The 22,598-nt window shown below is 41.6% G+C and overlaps 1 protein-coding gene across 6 annotated transcripts in view; it reads right to left on the reverse strand.

Annotated features, from left to right (window-relative positions):
• Positions 1-16,210, reverse strand: part of NAXD (NAD(P)HX dehydratase) — a 51,096-nt gene extending 34,886 nt beyond the window's left edge. Inside the window, exons 1-7 of one of the 6 annotated variants that reach the window (XM_064143745.1) lie at positions 16,096-16,210; positions 14,374-14,546; positions 13,669-14,246; positions 12,063-12,434; positions 8,721-8,871; positions 7,702-7,747; positions 5,925-6,013 (exon numbers count right to left, since the gene is read on the reverse strand). In XM_064143745.1, the coding sequence (XP_063999815.1) occupies positions 5,925-6,013; positions 7,702-7,747; positions 8,721-8,871; positions 12,063-12,434; positions 13,669-14,227 (1,217 nt within the window). In that variant the 5' untranslated portion in view covers positions 14,228-14,246; positions 14,374-14,546; positions 16,096-16,210. Of the gene's footprint in view, positions 1-5,924; positions 6,014-7,701; positions 7,748-8,720; positions 8,872-12,062; positions 12,435-13,668; positions 14,247-14,373; positions 14,547-14,683; positions 14,828-15,701; positions 15,799-15,829; positions 16,032-16,095 lie in introns of those variants that run through there. The other 5 variants (XM_064143743.1, XM_064143744.1, XM_064143746.1 and 2 more) reach the window with 5 other exon arrangements.
• Between the last annotated feature and the right edge of the window lie 6,388 nt (positions 16,211-22,598).

The following is a 22,598-nucleotide window of genomic DNA, read 5'->3' on the forward strand; positions in this document are numbered from 1 at the left end:
CCATTTCACTAGAAATTATACTGTCAACACACTATAGGCATCAAATCCAAAAACAACCTAATAAAGAACTTAAAGACATTATACTAATACGGTCACTTTTCTTACACGCAGCAGAGCCTCTCACAGCCCATGAGAAAGAGCCCCAAAGGAGCAGCTATTGCTTGATTCTATTTTCTGAGATTTCTCATGAGCATAACAGCACTCAAGCTTCACCTTATCTAGCCTTGTAAAGACATCAGAGGTACCACCACAATCATTTTACAACCTGCACTTAGAAATAACCAGGTCTTTAAAGCAGTTGTAGTATATTTTGATCTCAGTCTCATTACCAATGTGTGCCATGGCAATTGCCCTGAAAAGTACAATGATAAACAAATGTCTTGATCTCACATTTTCAGAGTTCATGGAAGTGGTCTCGACCTATTACTAGTTCCTGTGAACTGACTTGGCAAGTAGAATCTGTCAAATAAATGGACTGCAGTCAACCGAAACCTGTGACAGTATGAAGCTGACAATGAAACAGACTTAAAATGTCCCTAGGAAAACCAATGCAGGGTTGTTGATGAGTTTTTTTTTTTTTTTGATGTTGGTTTGTCTGATTGGTTTGGTTTTTTTTAATGCTAAACCAAATAGTGGTATCCCTCTCTACCTTACATTCAACTCTTAAGGCACAGGTGAGAGTTGAATCAATACCCATAAGGCTACAACACTGCAAATCAGATGTGGGCATGAGAAAACAAGACAAGACTCTGTCTAAATATCTACTTTACTGATTGTCAGATGGAAAAAAGAAGACCCTATAACATAGAATCATAGAATCAACCAGGTTGGAAGAGACCTCTAAGATCATCCACTCCAACCTATACCTCAGCCCTAGCCAGTCAACTAGACCATGGCACCCAGTGCCTCATCCAGTCTTTTCTTGAACATGATGATCGTAATCACAATAATAACAACAGCAATAATGATAATGCAAAAGCAAATCCAAAGCATGCCTGCCTTAAACCCAAGAAAGATTAAATACCAAAGAAATCTAATCCAGCAGCATGGTAAATGTTCAGATGGATGCATTTGGCCAGAATCTAAGTGGAGTAAAACCATCCTACATATATACACATCTTTTTTGACGTATCAAGAGAGCAGCAAGAACATCAGCAATCCTCACAGCAATGCTAAAAATCTTTGGTCACTTCTCTCATTTTGAGGTGGTGACAAAATGTCTGTTACCATCATTTCAAATAAGCATCTCTGCTACAACAGAAAGGAAAGGCCCTATATACAACTCCTGTCTTTTATTCACTCTGCAGTGCACAGCAAAGAAGCAGCTGCTTTTTGCCAAGAAAGCTGGACACAGGAAACAAGTCCATAAGCAAGTTTTGTCAATGGCACTGCACAACATGATTAGAGACAGTTTAAATACACATAGAAACTGACCTTTATCTCTCTTTAAATTGTTACAGGGAAAAAAAGAGAACCAAAAACTTTCAAGTGTTTTCCTAGCCAGGCTGCTGTCTGAATGATGTTTGGGAGAAATATTACAAAGTTTATGCCTGCATCTTCTCTGCAGGTATAATAGCAATCCAGTAGCCACACCATTTGGGAGGCATCTTTCTGGTAATTGGAGTAATTTGTGCTTTTCCTTGACATTCCCTGGCAGTAAGGATTCTTGCACTTCTTCCAGCAGCTGATTCAAAAGAGGTTAGTCCCACATTACCAAGAAATGTTTAATAGCCGTTCTCACTAAACACCACTAAAAGGTATCAGCTTCCTCCCACAAAGGACCACCAGTTTTGCTTCTCTCCACATTACAAATTAGAAACAGTCAAAAATCTTAATACTGTTCCTGTTCATTCTTTAGGAGACCTGGCACTAGTTATAAGTGCTCAAATACCTTGTATCAGGAACTTGCTGTCCACGATTAATTGTCATGATTTTTTCAAATCATCAAACCAGAGAACATCCAATAAAACCAGTAAAATATGTTCCAGCAACCCTGAACAAAGCTAAGTTTCTTTATCAATGGTAACTAACCTCATCACACAAGCCTGCCTCATTCGTTTGCTAATTATTTTTATCCCAAACAAATAAAAGTATTTTTCAAAATGCAACCCAAAACTTCAACTATGCAATGAACTGTAAAACTTTCAGTAATTCTGACAATCTTTCCTAGTCCACACAGACTCACAGATACAATCACCTGGGAGGAAGGTATTAGTTCTAAATTCATACCTAGTTTAAGGATGATTTTTTTGAGATACTGGAGAAACTATATGACATCTTCAGAAGACACAAGAATTTAATGACCTGACATGATTCTATTTCTCTGATAAAATTCTGCAGATCAAGGAATGCATTAACTATTGACTTTATAAACTGTCTGACAAGCAGGTTATAACTGAGTTGCTCAGTAGTACCTCCACGTTTCCTGGCCTACAAAGAAAGGAAAGTTCTGTAAGACTATGAAAAAGTCTTTGCAAGAGGGAATCTAACACACTAGATTTATTCTCTCTTCTTTTAAAATATAACCAGGTGGGTTTATATAGCTCATTTAATTCTGTGGTCACTTACCTATTAAGACCAGATAAAGTCTATTCAATGCGACCTGAGACAGGGAATTAACACAAAGAACATAAAAACAAAACCAAGATCTGCTCTCTAGAAAGTTAACATCAGTGCAAGGAAGACTGCACACACTTTCAGCAGAAATCCATACAGAAAATGAATGTAAGAGAACTTACTAAATTGCAAAAGTGTTGTGTAAAGCAGGAGCATGTTAGCTGAGAAAACAGAAAAACATAACAAGTGGTGACAAGAGTAAGGCAGCTGTGACCAAGACTCTGTATATGCCAGTATTCAAAAGACCCTGACTTCTGCAATATATTTTTTCACTTCTCCATGGGAAAACAAAATGTCAGTCAGCGAAAATATTGAACTGGTTAGCTAGCCAGTTTCTAATTATTAATTTCATTAACACCAAGACCTTACAGAAAGGGCCGTAACACCTTTAACAGAATCCCTGAATAGTACCATTGATAACATTGGCTATTCATGGTCCTGATACCACTATTCAGCTCTGGTGGTCAGGAAGCACATAGCCAGGTGGTGGAAGTCTTGTCTTTCCAGATCCCAGGCTGCCATGTGCAGTCTTAACTCTTTCACCTGCTATGTGCAGACTTAACTCTTTCACTTTCATGCATAGGAATAGGGAATAAAGCCACAAAACTGAAAACACAGGGAAAGTTGTATTAGGAGCATACCCAGATTGGCAAAAGGGAGCCCTGGGTGGCATGGAGCTAGAGCCACATGAAATTGGACTGGCAATGGCCATTTTCATAACCCTTATTCTACAATACTACTCAATCTTTCACATGCAACATTCCTCACATCCTCGAGGTGACAGGCATTTGTCAAGGCAACAGTGCAACTTCTAACTGTTGCATACCTTTGCTAGTCATGACTTCAAAGATCCCTAACAGCAACTCTAACGAGCCAGAAGAGCCCTCGCATTCAGGGGGCAGGAGCAAAAAAAGAACATGTTTTTCCTTCGAGGTGATCTCCTACGAGGTGAAGGCAGTAGGGAAAGGTTATTGGCAGCCAAATCACAGAGGAGGTGATAAAATGTCAGATTCCTGGCAGTACAAAATGGCAGCTGAACCCTGGCAAAATGCCAAGCTGTTCAAACAGTGAATTGAGGAGTACACTGAGCCATAATTATGATTAGCATAATAACAGAGTGGTACAACAGCTACCTAGTTACTCTGAAGGGTCATGGAGAAATCATAACAAAGCAAAGTTTTAAGGAGAGACACAAAAGAAAACAATGACGTAGCTGCTCGGTGGGTTTTACCCGGAGGTTCTTCCATGCGTGAAGTGCGGCCGAGGAGAAAGTACAAAGACTGTTTAAGAGATCAGGCTCTGAATCAAGAGCGGTCAGCCATGCCTGCAGAACTCAAACGGCTCCACAACATATAAAAGATCATATGAAAAGAGTGACACTGAAGACAAAGGACCTTAAGGGAAAAATAGGCTGTTTGTGTAAATCTGAATAAAACCTGGGCTCAATAGAGTCAGTCAAGGTTTCTTCCTTTCTAATCAGAAAAGACCATTTTCCCTTTTCCTCAAATGAAGCAAGAGAGATAAAAAGTTGAGAAAATTTAACAAACAAAATCTGAACATTCTGATATTTGCAATTTTTTCCACAATATTTACAGATCTGTTGCTTCATGCAATTTGCCAGCTGCTTGAGTGAAATTAATCAGAGTTGGAATAAAAGTATTAAACATTGAGTTTCAGACTTAGTTAAATGGATGTGCAAATTTCTTGAATTGCTGTACTACTAGAGAAATTTATAAACAGAGTTAAACATCCTAAGCTCTCTTTGCAAAAAGGAAAATCAGGGTTTTCATTGAGATCTAAACTCCACAGAAGACACTAAGAATCTGTGTACACAAAAAAATACCCTTACTTAGTAGGCACAATCTGGTCCTCCATGCACATAAATTTCACTGTTTACACACAGTCTCTTCTTTTTTTCTCTATGCAGTTTCTGTTTCTCCTATTAAACTCTACCATTACCACAGACACCAAGAACCCTGCATATATGAAAAATGCTTCTCCCAACCCCAGGTCAGTAACTCCTTCCCACAGGACACAGCCATACACAGTATCTCAATCTAAGTTACAAGTTACCATTACCATTCTCTGTATCATTTGTTATCATTTTCTATCAGACAGAATGTCAACTGAAGATGCTGAACTGGTAAAAACACTACCTTTGTACCTTCCATTTCCTTTCAAACATCACTTTTTCCCTAAAAGCCAAAGTTGTAAGTTTCTTCTATCTTTGAAAAGAAGCAAACAAAACACAACCCTTGATTATTTGTCTGTTTAATAGTCTTCTTTCTCAGCACCTCTGTCTACACCAACAGGAATGAAACTCATCTTTAGAATGTCATACATCTATGGCTTCCAACTGCTGGTATCCCCATAAGGGAGATCATATTCTGCTTCTAAGAAACTAAAATATTTCTACTGTCATAAATCCTAACAGTAATATCTGACAAACTCTATTTTAGATTATGTTTTTTCTAACTTAATTAAAGCTTTGCTATGTATACCAACAGACTGATATACAAGCTAAGCTCAGGGATGAATATCTAAGGCACTCTTCTTAACTCTAATTTGTACTGCCCAGAGTAAAGCATCACAACACGTAACTGAAACAATTTATCCTGCAGAAATTCACCAGTCATATATTTCAGAATACAAACTCAGGGAAGCATATACTGATTTTCCCAATTAGGACAGTTGCTTATTGAAGTTTTAATCTTCCTGTTAATGAACTCTGTAGTTTAGAATATCCACTTATTCCTAGGAACATGTATGCATCTAATCCAATGTACTTATGAAGACAAATGAGAATCAGCATCTCTCTTGCCCAGTAATTTTGTGTAAAGACATAGTGTGAGAGGCAAAAAAAAAAAAGACAAACTACAGTTAAATATTTCTACGACTGAAGAAGCAACAGAAAATACTGTATTGCCATTTGAATGCAGGTTCTACAATGCTGTTATGCAGTGACTCTTACTTCTGGATTTTGCTCCTGTTAAATGCAATACAATCACAGAACACATGTCAGCAAGTAGCAGGAAAGCAGTATCTTCGCTTTGAAAAAATTTGTGCTTGGATAGTAATGACAAAAAAGTCACAACTGTCCTATGTTAGATACCTAACTGTTTGCAATGAAAGATAAATTGTGGAGTTTTTGTAAACACCACCTCACCCATACTGTAACTCAGAAAAAATAAAAACAAACAACAAAAAAATCCCAAAACACAAAAATGCAAACTTATCAGCTGTCAGAATTAAATGTTCAAACTAGCAATCCTGACTTGCACATTTAAACAAAAAGGTAAGTCACTTACAGAACTGGATGAACAATCAGCTCTGGACTATATGATTTGATTACTGTTGCCGCATCTTTGGTACAAAACACATGGGATAAATCTGCACCCTAGAAAACAAAATTTGCAAACAGAATTATCAAATTATTAAGTACAAACTTTATGATTGCAAAGTTGACTCAGTGAATAATTCACCTGAATCCTTTCTTCTTGGTATCTAAAGCAAACTTTTATTTTTCATGTTTTGGCATTGACTATCATGCTATGTTTTGGAGATTTTTTTTTTTTTAACTAGCTTCCAATATAATTTTTTTTCTGTTTCTACTAACAGGATATTGACCTGATATAAACACAGATATTGACCTTTACTCACTTGAGAAATGCTTCTCATTTGCAGATAAACTAAGACTAAAATATCACATATGTAATAAGGAAGGCAAAAGAATACAGCTGAACAAGAGACAACCTGTGTTAGAAAGAAAAAATAATACTGTACTATGCTTGCAAAATATAGCTATGGCAACCTGTGAGCACATTTCCAGTCCTGCCATTTTTGCTGAATGGGCCAAATCTGTACCAGATAAAGGCCAGTACAATTTCCAAAACACCCCTTCAGTTAAGCATTAAAGCTGAGGAGTTCAGCCACAAGCTTCTGTTATCAACTTAAAAAAATCAGACACACATACAAAAATCATGTTAAGCAGTGACCAGAAAGCCTGATTGTGTATCTGTTACACGTATTGAAATTTCCCAAGGTTAAGAAGGTGTCTCCTCTATTTTACCTCTGTGCTGTGCATTGCTTAGGAGCTTGAAATGCTACATGTAGAGATTTGATTCTATGACTCATGTGTAGATGTAATCATCTGAGACTAAATGACTTCAATAGGCAACCTCCTAGTATGCTACTGTACTTGCACACAGAGAACAGAAAGCCAAGTGGCCTTGAAATCTTATATGAGATCGTTAAATAATATAATTTAATTTAAAAATCCTTGTGGGACTGCATCAGGGGTTGGGAGGTGGGGTACAGAAATACCTGGATTGGTTACTACCTATGGAAGCAAATCTTCCAGAAGAAAACCAACCACACACAATGAATGGAAATACAGATACACTATAGTGAGAGTACTGAAAAGTATATGTAAACAAGTAATGCATGCATGACATATTTTAATAACCACCACCGCATTTATATAATCTGCAGTAAACATTTTTGTCACATATTAACTGGCTAAAATAGGCTCAGAAAATACTTCAGTGACGGATTATGATGGAAATAAAAAGTGTTATTAAAAAAAAATACATGAAATTCAATCAACAATATTTAGATTTAGAGCTTGTAAGAATTTTACTAGCCTGAAGTTCTAATCATTGAAAGAAAGTTACTTCAGTCAAGACACTTATCACATCCAGAAAAAAAATCTGAAGAACTGACTGCAGCACTGAAAAATGTCATTTTAAACATTACTCTGAAGTTACTATTTTTCGCTTTCAGAAAAAATATTGCATCGAGTCTTGAAATGTCTTATCCAAGTCTCTAATAAAACAGTTCCCCCTCTGAATTTTTTCATTTTTGACATGTCTAACTTTACCTTATACAAAGATATTTACAGAAACCTTAGCAGATGACATGTATTTATGTATTTCCACAAATCCAGGACTAAGGATTTTGTTAAATAGAATACATTTTAGAATTCAAATTTAATATGCAGCACAGAAGGAATGCTTTCAAAACATGGCACATAGCCAATACAAATGATGAAAAGTTCATTCTGAATTGGTATAGAAGAACACATACCACTTTGAGAGCTGTAATTGCAGCAAAATACGGTGCTCCAGTGTATCTAGAATGAAATAAAATTTAGGTTAGGAAACAAAATAATGAGATTAGATAATCTGGAAATCAGCCTACCATAATGAAGTCCTAAATTCCAGAGCAATTTTTTAAAGCAGCTTTCTCTTTCATTTGCTGTAAAAGATAAAATCTTGCTTTACTGACGCCAATCTCAAGTCTTCCTTTGATTTCAGCAGCAAAGGATTTCACCTTAGCCACCTGATCCTTTCATAGAAAAATACATGAAGATCATGCTACAAAACTCTTCTCAGTCAACCAACTTAAAAGTTTCAAGACAAACAAAACACTGTTTTCAAGCCAAATCTGGGACCCATGACTTGGGTCAGTTCCATCTGGCTTTTGATGCTTCACCAAAACACCTAAAACCTGTGATTCCAGTTGCTCTAAATTCTCTTTATGAGCAGCGTGGGCAGAATGATCCTCCAGAAGTGACTATTTCTGCCTAGAGGTATGAACCTAAGCTCGTCAGACCTGCAGGAAATCTTACTCCTGGCTAAACATCACAACTTATCAAAATAAAAAGAATGCAGTTAGCAAATATTCTATTCCTGATTTAAGAGACCTAGTTCCCAAGCTACCACAATATAAAGACCATCAGATGGGCCACTGTCTTTCACTGTTTCACTTACTCTGTAACTTTGTATGTCATGGGAAAAGACTAATGTTGAAATGAAAGAGTGTTTGGTGGTGGAGTAAAGACAATAAAGGTAGACACAGACACACAGAACATTATAAGTTTTGACCACATTCACTACCAAAATTTTGCAACACAACTGCATGGAGATCTGTTTTTCCGTAAGTATGCATGGTCACGATGATGGACTAGAAAATGTCTCTTGGAACATACTCATGTTTTAAATGTAAGGTGAGTTCCAACAGCTTTTAGAAGTACTTATGACATCCTCAAACTCCCTCAGAATAATTTAAAAAAAAAAGATAAATTAAACTTCTGTTTAACTTACTCTTGACATCCTCCAACAATGCCTATACGTCCATCTTGACCTTTATGTCTTTTCCCTGTTAGAGGAGGGATAACATTGCGCACCAGTTGAAAAATATTCTCCATATCCTTCAGAGACTGTGTTCTGTGCAGTGAAAAAGATCTCTCTATAACTGAAAAGAAGAAAATAAGCATTAAAGTATGTTCTTTCTTTAACTACTATCAGCATTTCTTTAAAGCATTCCTGAATGCCAATAAAGTTATTCGCATACAAAGTGACATACTTCTAAAAACTAAATTCTTCATCACCTAAAGGCCTTTAAAATAGTAACTAGGGAAGGTGACAGTTCTAAAAATTAGAGTTTGATGCAGAGAATATTCCCACTGAATGTTCACAATCCTAATTTAGGGCTCAGGTACAGTAAGAAGCAACAGCCTAATACAGTTATGTGAACATTTTCTAACTAGAAATCTCTTACTTCAGCCTGAAATCACTCCCATAATTAAGCTCAACCGAAACAGGTGCACTTAGCATACATTTCAGACAGAGAAAGCACAAAGCAACTAAGTCCACATTTTAAATGTACACTCTATCTTATTTTTCACTTCTGCTTAAAGGTGGAAGTCTTTATGAAGAATCACAGCCTACCTTTTTTTGTTAGGCAGTTACAAAGCATAATTAAAGTCCTTCTGCAAAACTAATACACTAGATACAAACTACACAAATATTATGCAAAGGTAATTTTAAGCTGTAACTACAGATCTCTGATGCAAAGCCACAATGTCCAGTTACATATTAAAACATCAGCACTCTCAAAAGGATACATCTTCAGTGTACTATTTCAAAAGGCTATGAGGACTTAAAAGAAAGAAGTATTTCAGCAATTGCAATTAAAGAATTAAAGCACCTACCTAACACAGAACAAATCTGAAGGGCAGTACTTCTATCAACAACACATTAAATTGCATTAAATGCACTAAAAGATTGTTATTGCATTTTAACAAAACTCCTCATTAGTGGCTCAATTCTGTTATTTGAACATTAGTCTTTCTTACAGATCTTCTAAAAAGATTTCAAGAAAAATATGATATAGTAATGCATAATTACGTAAAAATTTACTCCCTTATTTTCAGCTGTATAAAAGTTAGCAATCCCAACTCCAAAATCTAGAGGAGAAGAAAAAAAATTAAGGAAAATTCGTTTCAGAAATTTTGGGCACAACAATGAGGAGGAAAATGTAATAAACAAGAAAACTCTGCATTTATGTGCAAACAGCAGAAAGCCTCTTCTTTTTCTCAGTGTTCTATTGAACATAAACCTAAATCAGACATACTAATCCTCAGTAATAAAGTGATTTAGTATTCAATAATTATAAATACTCCAGGCTGATCTTTTGCTTTTTAAAGTCCTTCTATAATACAGGCTTCCTATTTCTATTGAGGAAAGAATTAAAGGAAAATAAATAAACACACATCCCCCAAAAAAAAACCAAACAACCCCAACCAAACAAAAACCCACACCACAATAAAGACAAATAAAAAAACACTCTGTTTTGGATTATGGCCAAAATACTGTTTCAGTGACCCAGAGGAAAAAACCCTCTCATCTCCTCTGGCAATAGGATGGATTATTTTCTTTAAATCACACTTCATATAATCGGTGTTTTTTAACCATACAAGAAACATACTTTTCATATAGCTTATCAAAGTACAATGTTTCTGGGGTTTGTTTGTATGTAAATACTAAGTGATTGCATAATAAATGGGAAGAAAGCAGAGAACTATGCAAAAAGTGATTCTTAATAGAGCCCAACTTAGCTAAAGCATACTTAGCAAAAAACAACTGAAATCTTAATTCCTTAAGAGATGTGCTGCCTTAAGCATTATATTCACAATTTTATTATAAACACCCATAACACCTTCACCAAGTAAGAGATTAGAATATAGTTGCTCCTACTAAATATATATATTAAAAAAAATGCATTTTTGCACTCCAAGAAGAAAAAATGAACTTTAGTTTCACGTCATTACAGATGAGACTCTTTTCAGCAAAACACCTTTCAGAAGTAATGCTGAGGCCTTGTAGGTATCATCACCCCAGTCTAAAGCACTTTAGGTTTCCTTTTAATTTAAAACATTTAAAACACAGGATCCATATATCTGCTGTAACTTATCTGCAGAAGTCTGCCATTACTAAATACTATGGACCAATTATCCAGTCAAGAAAACACAACCAAGTAAGCCAGACTAAACTCACAGCAAGCCTAACTATCCAATCCTCCCCACATTCTACAGGAAAACACAGTATTCAACATAGAACTGAAATGAAAAGGCTCCCAAATCCTCTGAGGAAATCAGAGCAAGCCCTTCAGGATCTGGCACACTGAATATGCAACACTGAGGGTGTGTTGGGTTTTGGGTGTTTCAGGTCTTTTTTTGGTGGTTTTGTTTCATTTTCACACTGTACTTCATTCTTCAAGAAGTGTGAAATTTAGAATTAAACCAGAACAAGAACTGCTTCATTTCCACAAGTCAGACTACAACTGCTGAGCCCCAACCTGACTCCAGTTTTCAGCATCAATCCATTTTCCTCCTGCCCATGCAGTTTACCTCTATGTGCAAGGAGAATGTGATAAATGACATAGAACCACAGATTCTGAGAAGTCTTGCTAATGGATGCTTCTATCCAATTACCCATTTTCACACAACACATAAGGTATGGAAGGAAAAGTCTGTGCAGAAATGCCAATCCTAGAGTTGTTGCTCTGCCTTTATCTTTAAATTAAATTCAGATGCCCAAATAATTTATAAATGAACTGGTGCAGAAGAAAAAAATATGTGCAAATATTTTCATCTTCTACCACAACTACTGTGACAACATGATGTTTATTTAAGATTCAAAATTTTCATTTAAATAAATTAATTTTAAAGACACTTGATTGACTTCAGTGTAGGCAAAACACTCTTTTCCCAAGTCTGAAAAAAGTCACATGCATAGCCTAATTTCATGTACTGACTCAGGCCTGTTAAGTTCAACAGCAGCAGAATTTCTGCTACAAGATAGCTAGTGCTTCCCAATAGTTTTTGGCAAACCTGCTACTTACTTTTTACATATAAAACTTCTCCTATAGGGTTCAAAAGGTGTGATTTTTCTTGCTATAAATTTGCTGTAGCTAATATATCTATATTAAGAGTATAATTGTACAAATGACAATTTAAGATCGTTTTATGTCAGACAGACACCTTCACCACAGTATTAAATAATTCAAATTAGCTTTTATTTTCAAAAGCTACTTATTACCAGTGTTTTCACACAGAAGTTAAAAAAAAACCTAGCTTTTATTTATGCTATAGAAGGAAGTACCTATCGGTGGAGAAAGTGCTGCTGTCATAGCATTATAATTAAAGTTATCCCCATATGAACGATGGTTCGCTCTCTGAGGTGAACTTGCTGGTATAGATTGTGACCTTTGTGATACTGTAGATGAAATTCCTGCCAACATCTGTCCCAACATCTGTAACATCTGGATTTCTCGAGCATGCTCAGCTTCTCGACGCTTGTCCTCAATTTTGAGCCTCTGCTCTTCGTATCTGTAGAATTTCTCTTCTGTATCCACGCTCTGCTGCAGAAATTTTTCCATCATTTTATCCAACGTTAAATTTGCATGGCGTTTTTTTGATCTTTTGGGCTGACTGAGAGGTGGGGTAATAGTTGGAGCACTGATTTCTTTAAAGCCTAAAACAAGATGAGAGACAATAATTTTTCTGAAGAAAAATAATTTTCTAAGAAGAAAGCAGCAAAAATTATCCCTTTGAGATGTGCACCTAATGCATCACAATGTAAACTGTAATTATTCCAGACACTTCTATCTCAGAATACCAAAGCAAAATCACAAGCTTCTACAAGGTTATAAAGGTAATAAGAAAATCATACAAAGGCATCTTTTAATTGTAGTACTAAACTTCAACAATAGGAGTCTTTTTGATCTTCTAAAAAGGTTTAAGCGAAGGCTATTAAATAGTATAGCCTCATTTGTGTATTGCAGGTAATTACATTAATCTAAATTGAGTTTCAGTCTGTTGGCATTCTGGATTTGCATTTCAAAAGCACATTAGTGTAAACAATTCTTTGATGAGGTTTATGTGTAAAAAGAAGGTTGGTTAAATGTCAGCCAATTGGCTGGCTCCTCAGTGATGTCAACTTTTGAAGACAGGTTCATGTTTGTATTAAAACCACGGCATTAATCTAGATTTAGAACAAACAAATAACACTGCCTCCCTGCCCCAATTTAAAATACGGATCTGAGTGAAGAACCGGCAAGGAAAGGGCTGAATTTATCTAAGGGTTGTTTCTGTCCACAAGCACCCTATAGTTAGAAGCGATGTTTCTAAAACTCAAGCAATAAATGATGAAACCTCTCCCCTAGTTTTCTGGTCCATTTGCAACAATTAGCAGATTTTTCGGGTATTATTGCCATCATCGTTTTAATTCAGATTAACAAAACTGCACATAGTTCTGTAGGGTACGCGAAAATCCTCCAGCAACAAGGATGCCTATTTTCTTCTACAGCACTACCTGACACTGTTTTGATGATCCTTGCGCTAGTTTTCCACTGGTTTCCCGATAAGCACAAATATTAACTCACTGCGGTCTCTGTCCCTCAGCATCTCCTTCTACCAGGTTTGCAGCATTTCCCCCCACCCCGGAGCAGCCCGCTCCCGTTCGAGGCAGCGTTCGCGGTTCAGGGGGGAGAGGCTCTCGGAGACGAGCAAGGTGCAGGCAAGAGGGCGGGGGCACATGGGCGGATTTCCGAGCGCAGAGGACGGGGCGGGAGGGCGGAGGGTAAGGCAGAAGCCACTAGAAGCACGCTAGCCGGAGGCACGGGCAGCTCGGCTGAGAGCTCCGGGGCGGGAGGGAAGTGCGGGGTGAGGGGAGGACACTCGGTGCCGAGAGCCTGCCGACTACTCACCGTCGCCCGGCGGTACGGGGATGGCGAAGGGTGGGCACTCCACCTTGATGGGGTGGTCGGCGTAGGAGGAGCACTCCCCGGAGTCCTCGGTGAAGTTGTCCCGGGGGGACTCCAGCTCGGCGTCCTCGTCCAGCTCGGCGTCCACCTCGCGGCTGTTGTGCGGCGTGCCTGGCGTGGGCGGCCCGGCCAGCGGCCCCGTGGGCTGGCCGCTGTCGGGCGGTGGGGCCAGCGGCTCGGGAGCACCGTCGGGTCCCCCGCGACAGCTGAGGATCCGGTCCATCTCATCGTAGTATTTGCATATCTTGCGGGCGTGCCCGTTCTTCTTCAGCCCGTCCCGGGCCTGGTAGTACTGGCGCTTGAGGCCCTTGATGCGGATGCGGCACTGCTCGGGGGTGCGCTCGAAGCCCAGCTCGGCCAGGCGGCAGGCCACGTCCCGGTACACATGGCTGTTCCTAAAGTTGCCGTCCAGCGCCGACTGCACGTCCGCCTCGCCCCAGATCTCGAGTAGCGCCCGCGTCTCCAGGTCCGACCACAGGAAACCCCGCGTGTTCGTGATCATCCTTGGCCGGCCGGGGTCACTGCAATGGCCGCGCACCGGGGAGAGGGAGGGAGGGAGCGAGGGAGAGAGGGAGGGGGAGAGTGAGGGAGGGACGGAGGGGGGCGGAGGAGGGCGGCGGGGAGGAAGGAGGGGGGTTTAATGCTCACACTCGGCTCTCCCAGGGGGCGCCTACGCCGGCCCCGGCCGTGATAATCGCGGTGCGACAGAAAACTGGAGGCAGCGGGGCTCCGGGCCCCACATCCCAACCCCGGCCCACGCCAATCGCAGCCTGCACGCACGCAAACAAAAGTTTCCAGGCGCCGCTTTGCGCTGCGGGCACCTGCAAAGAGGGAGGGGAGTTAAAAAAACAAGAGAACCCACAGCCAAACAACAAAAACCCCAAACACCACCTTCCTCACTGGCTCGCTCCCTCCGAAAACAATGATGGTTAAAAAGCCAATTGGGATTCCGGCTCACAGCCGCGGCCCCCTTCCAAAGGGCAGGACGCGACGCCACCTCGCTCGGGCAGTCATTCGTGCGCGGCCGCGGCAGCCGCTCCCCCGCCCCGGGCTCCTCTGGGAGCAGCAGGACGACGGCGCTGGCTGGACTTGGAGGCCCTGTTCATCACAGTGCGCCTCCCTCCCAGCCTGCTTTCCTCCTCCCTCCCCGCCGCAGTGGAGCGCGATCCGTGCACACGCGGCAGGACACTGCAGCTCAAGCGACAGTCCTCCGCTTCGCTCAGCGCCTTGCCTTACCTCACCCTGGAACAACGCCACCCTGTGCCAGCACGGGCCACAACACCCCTGCCCTTCCCCAGCACCACCGTGCCCGGTTAGAGCCGGGGTACGCAGCCAGGCTCAGGCACGCACCGGTGGTACCTGCGGCGCAGGGTAAGCCCAGGCAGGGGCGGCTCGGCTCCCCCGTGTAAGGCCACCACAAAAGCCCACGCTGCGGCTAGCAGTGAGGGCGCCTCCCAAAGGCTGTCGTTGCATCAGGTAGCCCCTGCCCTTAGCAGACCCCTGCGATGACGGTGGTGGTCAGGTTTCTGGGCGCATCCCGCCTCCGGACATGCCTTCGCAAGGCAGGTGAGCTGCCCGGTCAGACAGGGATGGGTGTCATTGTACCAGGCCATCCCCGGGCCCTACTGCCGGCCATACGCCGCTCCGGGCCCTGCCATCTAGCTTTGGGTTGGCTCCGAAACTGTTCCCCAAGCGGGAGCTTCAAGGCGCCGGTGTCAAGCCCACCTCCCTGTCACAGGACCCCGCCGCCAGCTCTCTCAAGCCCGCCCCAGCTGCGCAGCGCAGCCGAGGCCCCCGGTCAGAGGCCCTTCTTTCCAATGAGAACACCCACGAGGGTGCCCGCCCGTGGGTTTCCGTGGCCCCCTCGGAAAGCAGCCCACGACACCTGCAGTCGCTCGGCACCCACTCGCCCGCCTCCCCTCAGGGGCAGGCCCCACCCCCTCCCCGCCAGAGCCCCGACGCAGAGATGTTTATACCTTCATCACACCGCAACCAGAAAGCTGCAGCCAAGGCCAGCGCAGCCAGGGCGCCAGCAGTGACACAGCCCCATGGCCACATCCTCCCTGGTGAGAAGACAGGGGCTGCGGCCGCGCTCTTCTCTTACCTAGCCACTGCGCGGGGCTCCTGACACCCCCCGCCAAACGCGCAAGCAAGCGGCGCACACAACTCATCGGCGCGGCTTCCGGGTCCGCGCCGGGCAGGGCAGGGCCGGGCAGGCCTACGCGGGAGCAGCAGCCCGCCTGACTCCGCTCCGCGCCCGCCTGACACCGCTCCGCGCCTCCCCGCGGCGCGCCGCAGCCTCCCCCCCAGTCCCGGCGGCAGCCAATGGCGGCGCGGGGCCTGCGCGGGCGAGCGCGCTGAGGTAACAACCTCGGTTGCCGGGGGCCTTGGCTTTCTGCGGTGGTTCTGGGCCTGGCACTCTCCGGTCTTACGCTGCCCTCGCGGTGGGGCGAGGAGCGGTGGCGAGTGCGCAGGGCGCGCCCTTGTGGTGTGGCAGCGAGGGCCGGGCGATTGTGTGTCGGGGCCCAGGCTGGGAGGGGAGCGGTGGAGCACACATTACTTGTCTCGGCTAACAGCCCTTTTAATTGGCAGCTATTAAAAACCCCTAGGAATTGCTATTTATTGTACCCAACATTTGAAATCTCATCATGTCCGGCACTTCTCCGGGTACCGGTGAGCAAACCCCTGAATTTACAAGTGTGATTCATTTCTAAGCTTATTCTGCTATTTCTAGCTTAGATGTGTCGCTTAAGAGCAGCAATTTTCTAATACTTTCTTTCGAATGCACCAGAGACGATGGAAATACCAGCTGATGATCACCTCTCGTCCCATGGCACCTACTCAATCTAGAACAATAAATCAAAACACAGCGTCACCTAGGAAAAACTAAGGTGATTATATGCCTGGAAAATCTGAAACATAGAAGCTTAAACCAGCTGTAATTTCTGTTCTAGGCTCCTGGGTATTTCAAGCAAGAGTGTCATTAACTCACATAAGCTTGTAACTACAGCAGTAAAATGTTTCAATCAGTTAATATTTTGAAGGGGTGAAGACAGGCAACATTGTCCTTTACTGTTTTGTGTTACATATATATATAAGCTTTGATCAAACAAACCTGCCAGTTTTTCCTGAAACAAACACAAGCAGGAGAGATTTGTGCCCTTTGTCATTGGAAGAGTCACTTAAGCTGCCACACTGCAAGCTGCAAGATAGACAACCTGATTTTTCAGTAACCCAGACTGAACAGTAACCCAGGTACTGGAGCAGGAGTTTGGATATCTGATAAGTTCACTGCCAGGTATTGACTTGTTTATTAAAAAGTTACTCTTCTGTAGATTCTGGCATTTAGTACAATTGTAAAGGCAATACCAGGTCAGTAAAATTTGCCCAGTAAGCACAAGTAATGCTTTTTTTTACGTTTTGATTGACTGTGTGGCAAGCCAAAAGATAAATTCAACAACCACTCACATTGTTTCCTTGTGTGAGGTTTAACCTAGAAAGGAAGGATATGAGGTTGTTGAACACCACTCATGTTTTAATTCCAATTAGAAGGATAAAAAACATGTAAATTTCCTGTAAGTCCAGTACTGACTTTATGTCTAGAAGAGAGAGAGTGAGAAGGACAATGAAAATGTTTTTTTTTTAATCCCATCAAGTATTTCTGACTCAACCAAAAACATTGCTGTCCCCTGTTTTCTCAGGGTCTTGACCATCTTTCCATAGCTCTTGAGCTCAGCCTTCCGTTTCAGCATCTTAACCCTTTTCTAGCTGTGCTATCATCACAACATAGCCTCCTCGTTAGTGGAATAATTACTTCAACCTCTTCCTTTCCTGCTACATGAAGGAAGGCTAGATGTCAGTGGCCAACCTGACAATGTCCTGCTACCTCAAGATAGGCAAAAGCCTGGAGATTTGACTTAGTAGTCGAAGGCAGCAGTAACTGACAGCTGATGATTGCAAGGAATAGAGTTTATGTACATAGATGGAGTATGGTATGGATTGTAAGCTAAATGTCCCTGCTGAGTAAAGATCCCACAGTAGCCACCACTGAACCATTCTGTGGCTTGTGCAGGTTCATGCTGAATTCTTTTTTACAGTATTTGCTCCTGATCACTTTGTACCCACTCAGCACTTAAATCTGAGTCCTTGCCACCCATTTCGTAACTTGTGCAACCCTGCACAACCCTGCCTTGCCCAAGCCATTCCAAGGTGAACATGGACAGCAGGTGGCAATAGCAAAGCTTGCAACATCCTTTGATTGCATTCTCTCCACTCAACTGTCAGCACATACTGGAACCATCACTTAATTTAATAAATCATATAGACATATCCATTCTAACATATCCATCTTAATAACTGCAACAGGAGGTTGAAGTATGTGTGTGGTCTGGGATAATGGAAGAACTCAGAATTAGCTTGATTGAAACTTCCCATAAAATATAACCAAAGATTTCTGAATCTGGAAGTACTTTTCATCATGAAAAAGGATGAAAAAAGTGGAAAGTCTTAGCTTCATTTGGATGTTTACCTAGCTGATTTGTAGAAATTAGAATTGGTAGTGACAAAGGGGAAGACAGTAATGATATATATGTCAAGATACAATGGAAGGCCAATCCTCCAGATATTGCTAGCAGTGCTATTTACTGCTATTAAAGTGAGGGAATGGGCATGGTTTACACCAAATATTGTGTTTCTCTTAGTACAGGACAAAATGTCTTCTTATATGGTATAAGTTTTAGTTTTGGTTTTAATGTTTCTCTAGGCTGCAAGGAAACTAAGAATTAAAAGACCTGAAGCTATAATAATTACTCCTGCCTCAACACTTCTTTGCATTTCTATATTCAGTAGAAAGGATAGCAGCAAGTAATCAATAACAGTCCCTTACAAAAACATATCAGCATGCTTCAGTTTACCTATAAAGTTTCCTGAACAGGAATGTCACATGGGTTGAAGAGGGGAAAGGAAATTAAATTAGGAGAAATACACGCACTCCTGATTAAATATTGTGTAATAAATTAGTTCCTACAGCTTCTGTAATTCCTTGTATTTTCACCAGGGCAGTACAGATACTATCACTTCTAGACATATTCAGTGTAATAGTATTTGTTAAGCCCCATGCCTCACTGGATTGTTTATCCTAAGTGAGCAGTATGATTTTTTCTTTTTGCTGAGTGCTAATGAAAAAAAAGAAAATCTGAAAAATCAAGGAAACAATAAAGAGAACATTTCTGTTTCATCTTCTGTTGAGTATATCACTGGCTGGATGGCTGGGCTCAGAAAATAGCGGTCAATGGAGTTAAATCCACCTGGAGGCCAGTCACAAGTGGTATTCCTCAAGGCTCAGTGTTGGGACCAGTCCTGTTTAATTTCTTTATCAGCGACTTAGATGAGGGCATTGAATGCACCCTTAGTAAGTTTGCAGATGACACAATATTAGGTGTGAGTGTTGATCTGCTTGAGAGTAGGGAGGCTTTACAGAGGGAGCTGGATAGGTTGAATCAGTGGGCCGAGATCAACCGTATGAGCTTCAGCAAGGCCAAGTGCCAGATCCTGCACCTGGGCCACAACAACCCCATGCAATGGTACATGCTTGGGGAAGAATGGCTAGAGAGCTGTGTGGTGGAAAAGGACCTGGGGTTACTGATTAACTGGAGGATGAATATGAGCCAGCAGTGTGCCCAGGTAGCCAAGAGGGCCAACTCCATCCTGGCCTGTATTGTAAGTGGTGTGGCCAGCAGGACCAGGGAGGTGATTGTCCCTCTGTACTCAGTGTTGGTGAGGCCACTGTTGTGGTAGGCTTAAATAGGCCAGAACATGTCCTGGCTTGCCCAGACATATTTTTCTGCTCTCCCTCTCTTTGTTGTGGGGAGAAACAACCATGGGAAAGAGGACAAAGAACCTGGAGCCACTGAGTCTAAGGACTGGCTTGCTCAGACTTGTTCTGCTCCTGTTTACAACACTTGGCCTGTGCCTGCCTTGTGCAAGGCCTGTGTTTTTGCAAATTTTGGGTAAAGCAAGACTATGACCTCACCTAATATGGTCAGGCTTGGCTAACTGCCATTCTGTGTCCAAAGGCCCATTAGTCTTGGGCTGTAATGATAAAAAGAGATGAGCAGGTAACACAACATGCTTTGCCATTGTATGCATGCTTGCTTGCTGCCATTGCTCTCTGCTGCTGACAGTGTTATGCCTCGCTGCCTTATTGCATCCTGCCTACACCTGCCAAGATGAGAAGCCCTGGAACGGACACACAGATTATCCAGAGGGATCAGAGACCATCTGCCTCCTTTCCTCAGCACCCTGTGAAGCCTGGGAAGAATCAGAAGCCTCAGCAGCTGACAAGGCATCAACAGAACTCCCTGAAAGTGTTTGGGTGCTGTCTGAAGCTGTAACTAGCCCCACAAGTTGGGGACTAATTTTTGTGAGTAAATAGTCAAAGCCTCTCTCTAAAAAAAATCTGTAACTAGATTCTGTTGTGCCTTTCTGCCTTAGTAGCAGGAAGGAGCCTCTCAGGTCCGCAGTTGGGCAAGGAGTATAATTGAAACTAAGAACCTCTTTCCAGCTTTAATGTTTGCATTTGCTAGTTATTTCTTAAAGTGTTCTATTTCTGCCTGTTCCCTGTGTGTATAAGTATCCAAACCATGCATTTTGAACCTTGTAAATAAGTTTTCTGATGAGATTTAATGTCAATAAACAATTTTAACAGTTATTAACAATCTTTGCCTGGATATCAAAATTAATATCTGTTGTTATTTTTGCATAATTCATAGCAGCCACACCTCAAGTATTATGTTCAGTTTTGGGCACTGCAGTACATGAAGGACATCGCAGCACTGGAGAAGGTACAGAGGAGGGCTGCTAAGCTGGTGAAAGACTTGGAGAACAAGTCCTATGAGGAGCAGCTGAGGGAACTAGGGCTGTTCAATCTACAAAAAAAGGAGACTGAGAGGAGACCTTATTGCTCTCTGCAACTACCTGAAAAGAGGTTGTAGATAGGTAGACACTGGTCTCTTCTCACAAGTAACTAATGATGGAATGAGACGGAATGGCCTCAAGTTGTGCAGGAAACGTTTAGACTGGACATTAGGAAAATTTTTGCAGAAAGGGTTGTCAGGCACTGAAACAGGCTGCACAGGGAGGTGGTTGAATCCCTAGAGGTGTTTAAAAGCCATATAGATCTAGTGCTTGGGAACACGGTGTAGTGAACAGACTTGGTGAAGTGGGTGAAATGGCTGGACTTGGTGATCGAGGAGGTACTTTCCAGCCTGGATGATTCTGTGATTCTTAGATCAGGTGATAAAAGTGATCTGTATACTATAGTAGAAGTCAAGAAGATTTTTTTTGGACTCGTCCAACTTCAAATGAGTTCCTGATATCTAATGTAAAGAAAAATATATGGACTTGCACATCTCTTAAACAATTTCCAGAAAGCTAAAACATATGGTCTCTTATTCACTAGGGAATAATAATATTCTAAGAAAATAAATACTGTGGAGTTACACTGTTTTCTGTAAAACTGTTTTTGCTCTGTCCTTTGGTGGCAAAAGTTAACATCTGCCAAATCAAATAACTTCCATAACTTAGAGCAATGTTGTTGTCATTTAATTCACTGCTCATTTATACTCATTTTTTACTGTTCAATGGCTACCTGATGTTTTATATTAGTTGTGTTGTAGCTGAGCCTGGAGGCTTTGCCTGGGTATTGTACGTGCACGTAAGTCAGCTCCTTGCTCAAAACTCAGCTTTGTGCACATTTAAGAGAGACTCTCAAAATGATGGACAGATTTGTAAAGGATCAGTTGATTTTACCTTAAGTGACACAGTTCAGTTCACTCTTGGAAACACAAAGTATATCTTGAACATGACTGCTAGAAGAAGACTACATGCTATAACCACAAAGATATTTGAATGCTGCAAAGTTTCTTGCTTCCTTTTTTTCCCCTTCTTTTCCCCCTCTAATATGTTGCTAGTCATCTCACAGATTCAGCATATCAACTTCAGTAGTTGTGTCCCCAGGTTTTCCTGGAGACTTTGTAGTTGCTTTCCCCACAAGCCCCTAAGCCTTGCATTTGTAGTCAGGCTCAGATTGCTGTAATGCCACGGGTGATGACTTTGTCTCCAGTTGCTTCTGGAGTTGTGCATAATCCTGTTGCCTGAAGGAAAATGCTGTAGTTCTCTTTCCTTCCTGTGAGAGCTGTTCATGTTACATATTCCTGAGATGTTCTGTATGGAAAATACAGTCTGTTCCTTAATATGCCTGCTCCTCAATGTACAGGTGTTAAAATTTAATATGTGTACTTGAGTTTGCTTACCACCTCCTCTACATGAAAGTCAGCATATATGCATGTATATTATTTCTTCCCGTTGTTGCCACAGCTGCATAAGCGTATGGGCAGCAACAATTCATTTTCTTTGTGCTAAGGCCAGCTCTGCAAGTTTTGCTGATATAATTAATCCCACTGGGGGAAGAGAAGGTCATCTAAAAATAAAAGCTGAAATAGGGTAAGAGAGTGGCTATAGCTATGTCGTTGTAAAGATGACACATCAAAATGATTACTTTCCTTACTGTATGGGAATAGTTATCCTAGTATAAAGCACCTTTATACAAATGTAACTATAGACTTGTTAGGAAGTTGCATTGCTTTAGTTATATCATGATAGTTAAAATGGTACCTATTTTTGACAGACCAGCCCCAAATAGCCTATGGCAATCTTAAATTACTTCATGTGGCCAGTGGTTTTCCATAAAGAATCTTGTCCTTTCATGTAAAGTAAACTTCCCAATCCTACATTTCCACTTTCTGTTCTTCATTGTCATTTTCCCACATGCCACATGGCATGCCACGTCAATTAATCCTGTTCTTCTAATACTG

This window comes from Pogoniulus pusillus, chromosome 5, assembly GCF_015220805.1.
Source record: "Pogoniulus pusillus isolate bPogPus1 chromosome 5, bPogPus1.pri, whole genome shotgun sequence".
In the NCBI taxonomy this organism is placed as follows: Eukaryota; Metazoa; Chordata; class Aves; order Piciformes; family Lybiidae; genus Pogoniulus; species Pogoniulus pusillus.